The sequence below is a fragment of the Gasterosteus aculeatus genome, chromosome 10 (genome assembly GCF_964276395.1).
Source record: "Gasterosteus aculeatus chromosome 10, fGasAcu3.hap1.1, whole genome shotgun sequence".
Classification (NCBI taxonomy): domain Eukaryota; kingdom Metazoa; phylum Chordata; class Actinopteri; order Perciformes; family Gasterosteidae; genus Gasterosteus; species Gasterosteus aculeatus.
In genome coordinates, this window is record NC_135697.1 from 13,310,997 (window position 1) to 13,324,021 (window position 13,025).

At 44.4% G+C, this 13,025-nt stretch overlaps 1 protein-coding gene across 1 annotated transcript in view; it reads right to left on the reverse strand.

Annotated features, from left to right (window-relative positions):
- Positions 1 to 13,025, reverse strand: part of csmd2 (CUB and Sushi multiple domains 2) — a 174,237-nt gene that overhangs the window by 119,700 nt on the left and 41,512 nt on the right. The window contains exons 4-5 of the mRNA XM_040188144.2: positions 4,426 to 4,620; positions 716 to 923 (exon numbers count right to left, since the gene is read on the reverse strand). Coding sequence (XP_040044078.1) covers positions 716 to 923; positions 4,426 to 4,620 — 403 coding nt within the window. The remainder of the gene's footprint in view (positions 1 to 715; positions 924 to 4,425; positions 4,621 to 13,025) is intronic.

Consider the following 13,025-nt stretch of genomic DNA (forward strand, 5'->3'; position numbering starts at 1 on the left):
CCTTGTGAGTGAGGGAGGAACAGAGGGAGTGTAAATGAGTACATCTGTTGGCACAAGTTCTTAAAGTGCACAAATATATAGAAGTCTGGCTGAAAGTGTGAATACACATGTCCATCGGTGCCCAACGGGCTCAACTGAGTGTTTGTGTGTGTGTGTTTGTGTGGGTGAAACAACACTATACGGCATGCGGTGGTAATCAAGCTCACTAATTACTTCCTGAGCTGAGAGACTTGTCAGAGAGAGGAGGAGCTGCCACAGATGGTGAGAGACCCACACCGACACCAGGAAATCCTACCTCTTCATCATTAGGGTTGAGCATGTTTGTGAGTGTGAGTGATTGAGAGAAGGATTCAGGCTCGGTAACTAAGATAGAGTGTTCAAATCACACTAAAACCATAGAGCCCATGAGTAAACACCTGAAACTAGATGTCAAATAACACTTTCATCCTTTTATATATCATTGATATTTAAATGATAAAAAACAGTAGTACACGATCATGTTTTGCATTGGTGGTTGAATCAATGGCTGTCAAAGACATAGATGCATTGAATTCAAGCGGGCTCAATAGAACCTGGTCAACACCCATCCACTTTCCATCCTCAACCAGTTTCCCTAAGTGCCTCTCGGCGGGCGGCGCACCTGTAGGCCGAGAGACAGAAAGAGAAAGAGAGAGAGAGAGAGAGAGAGAGAGAGAGAGAGAGGCCATGTACTCACCACTGCGAAGAGCCCTCCGTGCCGCTGACCTCGAGCAGGTCATAGTCGTCCTCCAGCTGAAAGTCGGAGAACACCAGGGCGATGGTGTCTCCCGGCTCGGCCAGCACAGTCCAGGTGCAGTCGGCGTTGTTGTTGTAGTCAGCCGGGTAATTGGGGGTGGTGATCACCCCACTCTGGCCCCGCAGCGTTCCGCCGCAACCATCGTCCGCTGCACGGAGCACGGGAGAGAGGAAGTGGTGAAAACCCGTGTGAAGGAGATAAATGTTCACAAGTATAATTGTAGATGGGTGTTGAAGGTATAAAAAAAAGATGTAAGAGGTAAGGGAATAAAAGGCTAATAAGCACAATGTTAAAGTTTACGATGGGGCGTCTACCGACAACACTGACCCATAATTCAACACGTAAACACTTTTAAACAGAAGAAGAGCTATAATTTTTCAAATGAAAGAGGCCTTCTAATGTTGTAGAAACGTAGGTGTATAATGTCATAACAAACAACCATATCTCATTTTCCCAGAATTTCCAAACAGGAAGACATTGGACAATAAAGGCATTACATGATTGTATTATATATAATTGGAAAGATACACATGCTAATAAACCACTCTGAGAAGATATCAAGACGGCATTTTGAGGACAGATGAAACGATTGAGGTAGATTCAATGATTCAGTATTAAAACGTAGATAGGCGTTTTTGAAGTTTTTACCAAGATCCTTTTGTGCTTTCTAAATATGTATTATTTATCATTTTTAAATTGTCTTTTTGCCACTAGCCAAAGCCCAGATTTAAAAATGTAGGAGGCGGAAAATGCGTAATGACTTACAGCATGTTGTTCCTCTGTCTGCAATTCACGCCATAGGCCAGCGAGACACCAGCCACAGGATTTCAAAATACCCTTGAGTGTTTACCGTCAACACAGAGCAGGGCAGAGTGTGTGATGCAACTTAATGCAACGTGGGAGTGGGGTGATTAAAGTCTGATTCATTTAGATTCATGTAAATCAACAGAACTCCTCCATCCTCGACACTGCTTTGAGGAGACCATTAAGTAACAAAGCATGCGTTTCATGCCTTTCCAGGATAACTCCCCTTCCCGAGCCTCTGATATGCTCATTACAGCTCTGAGCATCGTGTGGTATCTGCATGGCAATTCCTGCTCGGAATTTGTCCAAGTAGGAGACGCGTCAAAAAAACGACGTTCGAGCGACCCCGCTGAACCGTTACTGTTCCAGAAATCCAACGCCGCGGATTCATTTTCGCAGCGGCCCGGGCCCGCTGCGTGGGAGGTGTTTCGAAGTGGGGCGGAGGAGCTCAGAGGCGCCGTCCCTGTCTATCATCAATCCTACCTGTCACCTCGGCAAGCCCACCGAGGGAGGCCAAGCGAGTGTGCGGACGAGCGGGAACCTGTGAGGTGTGAACTCGAATCGTGGATGGGAAACCACGGCAGGAGGGCAAGAAGAAGGGGATGAAGAGGATGACAGGTGACAAGCTAGGATGGGCAAAACAAAAGTGTAGAGGGAGGGTGGACAATGAGGGAAGAGAGATGGCGAGAGGGGTGACAGGTGAGTGTTGCAGTGGGAGTGACGGGAAGTAGACGGTATACAGACGAAAGAGATGAGGAAATGCATTGATATTCCACACCGGACCCTTTCTTCACACTTGAAGGGTTTCTAGACTCTTTGCGTTGCTCAATTTCTTGGCTGCTGCATGCCGGTGGAACTTCTGGAAGGAAAATGAAATGGCGAAGCCACGGACCGGATGAAACCAAAAAACATTTTGCAATACGTGAGGTGTTTAAACTAATCAAACGTTGCCCCAGTCAACTGCAGATGATGTTTCCCAAGGTTGAACCGTACGAATCTTCAGGCTGTCACGTAGGATTTCATGGTGCTCCAAAATGTGTAAGAGCTGCTTTGATTCCTCTGGGTGTCATGGTAACCGAGATACGAGGAAACAATGCGTGCGCTCTATTAAAACGTTTGTTGTTTACATGCAGCAGACATTCACACAGCTAAAGCTTGAAATCTGTATCTATTTTAACTGGGGCAACTAAACTGTGATGTAATAACAGCCTTTGCACGAGGTAGAAAAAATGTGCAGGAACCAAAGGTAAAGCGATTTGTGCGTTTGATATTGTAGTTACTGCAGTGACATTTACAGCTTGTCAGGTACGTTTAGAGGTTAAGTGAGAGTCTCGGGAGCTGACTGGAAGAGTGATGTTTAATCACTTTTAAGTGTCCCCCATGACAAGTGATGTCGTTTTTTAAGATCATAGCTGAGAGAACAATTTGATGAGCATAAGACAGGATACCTAGAAGTGTCATTGATGTGCGGCTATCGCTGTACGGCGCGGCGGCGCCGTGCACGTTCGCCCTCTCCCGAGTTCCAAAGTGTTCTCGCTCGCTCCGAAAGCGCAGCGTCAGTTCTGCTTTTACACATTTGGGAAGGATCTATAATTAGAGTGACATCGTCTACACACTTATGCAATTTGAAGTGCACTCTGCAGTACATGTGGACTTTTGTGTGGCACTGGAACACCACAATTAATCATAGAGAAAATTGCTTGTTTCTAATAGTTGTTGGCATGTCATTTCTGCTGAAAAGGTAGTGTGACACCCTTTAGTGCTTGAGCTTTTCTTTCCCTCTTCGGGAAGGAGCCTGGGTAGGCATGGAGGAGGAACATGAAATAGCTGGGTTTCACAGAAAGGATCAGATAATTATGGGAAAAAAAAGGTACTTCAGATGAGTACTTCACAAATTCGGCCTTTTAAAAAAAAGGGTGTGAAATAATCTCATGGAAATGTCACTTTTTGATGCGAAGTACAGGCATGTGCATGTGTCTGCATGAGCTCGGGTAGGTGGGGACTGTGCTGGCGCGCGGTACCCAGCCATGTGGAATCCAACGTGGGCTTCCTGACTCCCGGCCCGGTTGCAGATGGCACTGTGTCTCAGCGCTCCGCTCGTCAGGCACACTGACATAGACCATTGGCAACATGGACACGGCAAATGGACACACACGCAAATGCAAACCGTCATGGATGTGACACGTGGCGGCTTTGTGATTAATTGTACAAAGCAAAAATCCACAAAGTACAATAGGACGACGTTTGCCCACAGTGGACCGTGTTCAAGAGGAGTGTAATGGGAGGTCAAACTACACACACTGGCAGGTGTCTCTGCCGGAGGGGTGCATGCTGACTGTGATGGGAGGACAACTGGCACAAGCACCAGACTGTGAGCTAACACACGGGATCCTGTCATGGTAAATAAGATATCAGTATGAACACAATATAAATTGTGTCAGCTCATGCAAAGGCATGTGTAAATACACGTGTGAACGGGATGAATAAAAACACTATAAAAAGGTTGTCATACATTTAAATACTATGATTAATTAAAAAAAAAAAAGTTAACAGATAAAGTCCTACTTTTAGTATTTCATTTTTAAATCTTCACTAGAACGTTCGGACCAGACATTCTGTTATTAGTTGCCAATGCCCTTTAATTCAGCGTTACAGTTGATGCCAAATCAACATTCCTTCATTCTATCTTCATCATTGATCAAGTTAAATTTCGTCTTTTATCTCCTGCTATCTTTTCTTTTCTCTTCAAATTTAGATCCAATTAAAACATTTCCTTTTATGGACAAAAGGTATTCCAGATTTAGGCAAAGGTTCTGTTCTGGCTTTCTACTGTGGCTTCTACCTACCTCTGCAGTAGGGGAGGGGGAAATCCCAGGCAGCAGTACCCGCTGAAGTGGCAAGGCAGGACAGGGTGGTGTGACCCTCCAGCACGTAGCCCGGGCTGCAGCTGTAGCGGATTTTGTCTCCAATGTTGAACGTGGACCCCTGCTGGTGGCCGTTGAGCAGCTGTCCGGGATTACCGCAAGTGTAACTGGGCAGAGCTGGAGAGAGAGAGAGAGAGAGAGAGAGAGAGAGAGAGAGAGAGAGAGAGAGAGAGAGAGAGAGAGAGAGAGAGAGAGAAAACGCAGTCGTTGAGAAATCTGGCACTGTGTCGCGTTATGAGCGGAAGAACCGAGGAAATCAGGGGGAAAAGTACAGGTAATAGCTGACACGGTGCCACATTTCTGACGGGGTTATGGAAACCCTTAACAGTTTGTAAGGTTCCCCAACTATAAAACAAAACCCTAATTTTTAAAACCACGTATATGCTACTAACTACTTAACATTCAATTTGTCCCTGAAGTGCTTTAACAGAGGACAGTGGTCACTCGGCCGCTCACGGACGCCGTGTCGACCACCCCGGCTTGTTCAATCATGGTCCCCCGCATGCAAATGAGCTCCAGGACCCAGTATTGACAGAACCTTGTCTAATTGTGTGTTATTATGCAAATCAAGTTCAGAGGAAGTTCAACCTCCTGCTCCCGAACCTCTTGTTTCAGTCTTGCAGCTCTGAATGTGCGACCGTGGCTTCTGTTCTCCTCGGTGACATACAGTCGAACGTCAAAGCACGAGTACATTTGCTAAAAACACCACATAGGTGTGTAAGACGCCCACACACACACACACACACACACACAAGCACAGACACGACTGTGTCATTGAGTGCACAGCCTCAGTCACACACTCCCACGCAGTGAGGGAGCTGGCCACAACATGTGCTGAACTTTGGATGAAACTCGGCTCCTCCACGGGGACCGGACTAAACTCTGCGGCGGACAGAACGGCTCCTATGCAGCAACAGCGCTTACCGGGCACCTCAACGCCGCACACTCACTATACTCGTTTCTCTCCGGATGTCTCCATCTCCGTAGTGTAATGTGCGACAAAATATTAGAGTACTTTGAGGGCAATTGTTTTCTCTTTGCTTCACCAATGTTGTATCCGATTGTGATCTTATTAAGAAAGACAGCCCTAATTCCATTTGGAAAGTATTTATCATTTACTCAGCAAAAAACTATATGAACATATTAAGCTGCTTGCTTTTTGTGGTTTTTCTTTATATATATCTTTTCATTTCCATGGATGCCGCACACAACATGCTTTATAGCAGAGTTATATAAATAATATAAATACAAACGGTTTGGTTTTGTTTACTTTGATTTTCCCCTTTTTCATCCCGGTAAGACTTCCTAACAGCAAGGTCTAACAAGGGCGGATCAATCATTTCATCCGACAGTGCCATCCGCGGGGCTCGGGCTGTGGAATTAATATGACTGGTAAATAAATAGGCTACAAACAGTTTGTGTCCATTCTACTATCGGACAACGAACATGACCTCTAAGTGCTTGATTTCGGATGTGTGTGTGTGTGTGTGTGTGTGCGCCCCTCACACAGGTCACTTTAGCTGTGAAGCTGTGTGTGATGCCTTTGGTGATGATATCGAAGAGCCTTGATGAATTCTGACTTCCTATTTGTAAGTATATATTCACAGATGGCGCGTTGAGCTGAAAGATATGTCCAACATAACAGGCGATGTCCTGCTGTCTTACCGATACACATTATTAAGTGAGACAATACAATTTGATGTACATATCAAACGTGTCTCATTTATTGGTCGGCACGGATAGATTTTTGGAATAAATGGACTTTCCGTCATTCTTAACAGTGCAAACATATCAGCCAAATCCTCATCCGCATTTCGCTACTTTTTCTAAAAGAGGCTCTTAAAAGACAAAGACAGCAGGGACGTTTAGATACATCAGTGAATTCAAAGCAGGTGCTTCCATCTTCCATTGGAGGTATAGAACACCTGCTCGGACTGATTTATCTTGTGCAGTACCTTAATACTTGGGTAGTGTCCTTATACACTGACGACGAACTAACTTGTCACTTCCAGGCTCCACTTTGCCATAGCCTTTATTTTGACCTGCACAAGGCCACCTTATTACACCTCCATCACTACTGCATTAGCATATACACAAGGACTCTTAGCATAGAGTATTAGCTAATGCCGGCGGTGCTGCAAAATGGCCACGTGGAGGTAAAGGCTTCATCCCTGCGGTTACGACCACGTGAAGGCTCTATCAACGTCTCTTGTGCCTCAGAAATAAGCCCGAGCAACATTTAAGATATCGAAGAAGAGGAGGGTGAGTTTGGAAATGAAGTGAGGTGCAGCAACAGATAAACTTTTTCACAGCAGACGTTGCGACGTGCCAGGGCCCTGATAGCGCGCACGCTGGCTCGGATTACTGGCACGCCTAAATGGAACGGAGCCATCATTGATGAGTTTAGTTCCACCTGCGCTTTTCCTGCTATGATAAGTCAAAACGTCCGCTTTGAGAACAGGCTATTTTTAGGGGGGATGAACAGATGTGGGGGGGGGAATAGGGGGAATTGCATGCGTAGCCGAGAGAATGAGAGGGGAAACGTGTGTGCAGGCAAGAGAGGAAGTCTCGTTGCATCAGAACTGATTGGACAGCACCACCGTCGGAGTGTAGACATGTAGGTTCGGCGCTGTATGTGACACTGTCGCGTCTTTCTCATCTTACTTTGAGCAGTAAATTGACTCTAAAAGTGCCATTACAGGAGCAATCCCCAGATAAGGGCTATGCCCGAAGCACTGATGCGGCAAATACTTTTTTAACCGGCCTGAGAGCCCAGACTTTTTTTATTCCCACAATACAAATTTACCAATGTCATCAAGAGTAAAAAATATTGACAGTATTGGATAAAGTGAACAACTCTTTGTTCTCACACAATTATTTTCTCCTACAAAACTGACTTGATAGGCAGAATTTTGAAGCAGTCAAAAATACAATTTGTGCAAAGGTAATGGCTCTCTTTACGCACAATAAAGCCAAAGAACCTGCTGAGAGCTGAGTCTCTTTGACACAAAAATTCAGAAATCCAAGGCAGGTGTGTAAAAAAAAAAAAGGTTTTGAAGCGTAGGCTTTAAACTCAAATATCAAAATCTATCTAAATGATTCCCGCAGGCTAAATCCTAAACAGAGAAAGAATATAAAGCAGAGACGGAGAGCAAGAGAGACAACGAAAAAACAGTCGCGCCAAGGAGCTTCAGAGAAATAATGAGAAAAACAATTTTAAATAGTTACGAGATGAGTTCCCATTACTCTCAAACTAATTTCCTTCCCTGCACACGCTTTCACAATTATTTCCCAAATGATTGCGCAAAACAAAGCCTTCATGGGTAAACCATCTTTTTGAGAAAAGGGAGGTTTTGTCTCCAGTGGGTCCTGCTTCTGCCATCATCACGTGGACTATTATATCATAACCCCTACACACACACGCACACACACACACACACACACACACACACACACACACACACACACACACCAGAACCTGCAGCATCAGCCCTTGGGTGTTTGTCATGGCAGGTTCATAAGTCACGAGGATGGGAAGACTGTGACACGGCCCATCCCCGGGGGCCCGAGTGCTTTAAGCACTTCCACTGCTGAAACGGCAAAGGATGCTCCTCGTCCATCAACGCATTACTCTCTGCTGCGCACGCTGGCGAAACCGCAGAAGGCGCATGAACGCGCTCGAGCGTGCACACGCATACACGCTGAGAGACGAGGGGCCACGCCATCCATCACCCCATCCGTACCTTACATCATCTGCTTACGTTCCTTTTATTCCCTCCAACCTCCATACACACCCTCTCGTTCCCCGCGACCGGGACAAAGGACAGCGGAGGAGGCGGAAGCATGAAGAGCACCTCCTGTGGGATGACCTTTGACCCCATTAAGACTGATGCCCTCTCTTCCTGGGTGTCTTCAAGACCGTTTCCTCAATTTGTCACCATCTCCTCAGGAAAATGGATTATTAGTACTATACCCTTGCATATTGTAAAAGCCATTTGTCACGAGAACGGTTCTTTAAAAAAGCTTAGAGTGCAAAATAAAGAGATCATTAATTTATTAGCACTTTGTACAAAAGGTTTCGTATAAGGACGTCTTGCCATCTTTAATAGATAGACAAATACAGTTGCTGCAAATGGTGATAACAGAAGGATGGAAAATTGGATTTCTCCTAGACGTTCAGGAGCAGATTTATTATTCTTTTTTGTGCCTCTTAGTTATAATACTCAAGTTGAAGGAAGAACCAAGATGCTGATGTAAATCAGAAGTACTATACTGAGGTTAGGGAAAGGGCAAGGTAAGACTGAGACATACAGAAGAAAATGTGCAGACGACAGTTGGAGAGAAAAAAACACAATTACAGTACTGTTGATCCTGTGTGGAATGTATTGGACGGCTGCAGAAGATGCAGCTCTGGGAGAAAAAGCATTGTCATCAGTAGAAAGATGCCACAGTCCGCATCATCCTACTGACTTACCATAGATGCCAAAATCCTACAGCAGGACACACAAAAGACAACCATTCAGCAGCTCACATACTGTTGGGGGTTTAAGAAATAAATCCCTGTTTCAGTACAGATTGAACGTTTGCCTTGATGTCCCAGCAGGTATTTATGTTCCTGCATGACTCCCTCCCATCTGACTTTTGGGTTTCTTCCCTCCGTCCGTTTGGTTTCCTGGGCCCCGCCTCCCCTCTTCCTGCTGTGCATTTGGCAGTGACATTGGGAGATCGATCCCAACACATAGGTGCATTAGCTCAATAAGCATTTTCTGCTTTGTCAAGCAGCAATTCAATCAATGCCTCCTGTTCCTTACACAATGCCTCCTGTTCCTTGCACATGGGCTGGAGGGAAGTTGGCAACTCCCCATCGCTTCTGGTTAGAGAGGCTGAGGGCAGAAAGCCACTCTGCTGCTTGTGGGTGTTTATGCGCCTTTAGAGAAAAGTTTCTGCACACAACTTTGGTCAAAAGATATAATACTCCGACCAATTAAAGGGGACACTGTGGAGTCACTTGAAAACAAGCCTCTAGTTTGTCAGCAACCAGTGCTCATCTTTTCTGCCTCTATTGCCACATTGCTGCACATCGTAGAGCAGTGGAATAATGTGACACCATTGGGGGGAAAAAAGGGTGTCCCATCACCCACGTGGACATGCGTCCTGGTGCTTGTGCTGACAAGCTAAATGGGGACCCACACGTACAAATACATACTGGTTATGAGGTCAATAACATTTAAATGCTGACAAAACCATGGAACAATTCTCATTTAGTCCTTTCATTTATTTAGACTAGGAAGTATTCAAATAGCTTTCTATGGATTCCACCTACGTAATATAACGGTGAATAAAATACAATTCCCAACGCCTGATTGTTGTCACAATGTTCCTGTCTCGATTTAATCTCCATCTGAGTTGTGCTGCATGTTTTTTGATGCTATAAAAGCTTGAGCTTACCATACTATATAAGCTATAAACACTGTGGTGTGTTCTCTTCAGCTTTCCTTTGCTTATGTTCTAAACAAATATTCCATGGTAATTGAAACAAGCACTTAGCCAAACCACCTTAGATTTGGATAACTCCTCATCACAGCGGCTGAGTGTAAACACATTTGAGTGCATTTATATGTCTGCACAAAATGTATGTGTACTTGAGTGTGCTGGTAATGTTTCAGTGCGTCTCACTGCCTGGATGGTTTGGGGTTTGAGATGCAGCTTTACGGCTTTGCAAATCCCTGTCTGATTTGGAACCAAGCCGCGCATAACGCTTCCCTAACTTGACAACAAGAGAAATTAGATAGAGAGAGAGAGAGAAAGAGGGTTTGAACCTCCACACACAGACAAGCGACGTGCACAAAAAAACAGGCATGCAAAAACTGACTGCAGTGAACTGTGGATATCCTCATTTCCCACGCACACAACAGCAGGCGCAGTTAAAGGGCCAGTTGTTGTGTGGGAGGCTCTGAGGTGTAAAAGGGCTCATACAGAATTTATGACTGCTGACAATGTCTGCAAAATGGAATAATGTGCCATTCAGTAGCCATTCACTATATATGAGACTAAACTAAGAGGGATCAGAGAGCATGAGAAGGGAAGCCAGAAGACAGATGAGAGACAGGGCTGGGGCTGCTGGGAAGAGAGATCAACACATCGGTATACAGCCTTGACTCTGTCTGGCTTGAAACATCTAAATCCCTGTGGTTTTCCGGGCTTACCTCTCCACTGACAGTACTCTTTCAAACACGGATCGCAGGAATCCTCTGGCCACACCGGAAAGCTCAAGTGCACACGTGCAACCAAACCCGTGGTTTTTGAGTGGTAGGAAATACTTCATCACTTCAAGATACAAATTCATTTAAGAAAATATAGTGTCGTAATTAAAACGGGGACACCCACTCCAAAATTCATGGCAATCAAACCAGAATTTTCTGGTTTGATTTTTTCTTACACCGAACCATCATTCAAACCAACATCTACATCCGTAGGTTCTGTTTTTGGGTGGAAAAGCTATCTTGTTTTCCTGCATTTTGTCTTGCCTCGCCTCTCCCCTCCGTCAATCCTCTCATCCCCGCTCTGCAGGTTGCCTTGGAAACAGTTAAGGCTCACCAGTGAGGACTTTGTGGAAGGGGGACGTGTCGATGCGTAAGCATTCAGGTTGGTGGGGAATGGGGGGAAAAAAAAACACCCTTGGTCTTAGAATGCACTTCACATTTAAATACTCAGACGTACGCATCCAGTCCAGTTGATCACAAACTCACGACTATCCCATTCGTCTTCCAAACCCACGTTGGCTGGTTTATCCCGTCAGGTAACTACGATGTTCACCTACATACAAAGAGGTGTACTCTCCTCTCGACAAGCACGTGGAAGAATTCCCCGGTTTGACTGGTCTAATCCCACTTACCTGACTGAGGCAGATAATAGAGCGCCAGTGGCTTGATGAAGTAAAGGCGTGTATAAGAGGATCAGTAAATATATTTATTTAACCTTGGCTTTTCCCCTGGATGTCCGAGGTTGACAGAGGTACTTTTTCCTCTCTTTTCCCCTCCGTAGTTTGTAGTATAGACCACAATTTAAACCTCGGATATGACCGACAGGCGTTGTGAGATAAAAAAGTATATTCTTTGGTGATGAGATCATTTCTTACATTACGCAAACAAGGATTGTTCATGTGTGCGTAAAATATCATTCCTGGCCCCTTTCACTGCTATTTCCACATAACCTTGTTTTTACACGTAAATCAGCGATCACACAGTTGATAAATCACATATTTGTTGTGTTTAAATACTTAAATAAAATGAAGCACATATTACGGTCTCCCTCAATCTTATAATTTCCTCTCATTATTATATAATAATCATCAAAAGAAAAACATGTGTTAGTTATTTATAGTCATGAATTATTAATCCAACATTTACTTTGCCAAAATTTGATGGTGATGTACAGTGCCAGTCAAAAGTGGTTTAATTGGGAAAATATGTCCAAACTCACTTTCACTGGTATTGTATAAAAAACCAAACTGGAAAAAAACAATTTCATATACATACATATGTATGAAGGACGCCAAGTAACTAGCATGCTCAGTCACCGCGACCTGCTCCCTGGCGCGTAGAAGAAGTAACCAAAGAAATATAATGAGGGAAAAAATGCTTTTCCATCAAACGTTTGTGGCTGCATATCAAATAACATGTAAAGCTTATTTCAGTCCACTTTGATAAGTCCAACTACTCTTTGCCGGTCTAATATTCATTTCCTACCATGTTATACTAGCGCACACCTGTCAATCAGACACCAACACTGACAGTTGAGCCTAAAAGGTGCATCCGTGATAGTTTTCAGAAGACTGGGAGTTGCACTTCGGCTGACCTCGGTCAAATAGTTTCTACTTGCTTTTATTGACTCTGCCTGGCTGACAGCTCTGTTGCAAATATGTGGTAAAGAAAAACACATCTTCAATGCATCTATGAGCTGTTGATATGTGATTGATATAAACAAAATCATACAAGAAGAAGAAGAAGAAGTACAAATAACGAGCTTCGTGGAGCAAAAGGTCAAACGAATTATTTTATTCCTTCGGAAGCCGTGTGAAGCCTCCTGATTCAATGCAGTTCTGTTTTGGGCTCAACTCTTAACTCACAGCGCTGCCTTTAGTCGACACGCTCCACTTCACCATTTAAATCTCCCTGTCACCCTGACTTCTAATGCTTGCAATTTCTTTCGACCGAGTGCGGGATCTGCCTGTATGACAGCTGGCGATGTATCGCAGTTCATTTTTTAATAGAGAAGGAGCTTTAGTCGCCTTTGCTAGCATGTAAGAAAATAACAAGACAACAAACTTAACCGAAAACGAATAATCTGTAGCTGTGAAAGACCCCTAAAACAATTTGCCAATAATAGCATCGTTCCTTAGAAGATTCCCATTTTGAAAGAACCGCTCAGGCTGCAATATGCAAGTGCTTTCACTGGTTCCATTCCGATTTGCTGTTCCATTAGCAGCCTCTCTCATCCACCTTGAAATTGTCTTTAAGTGA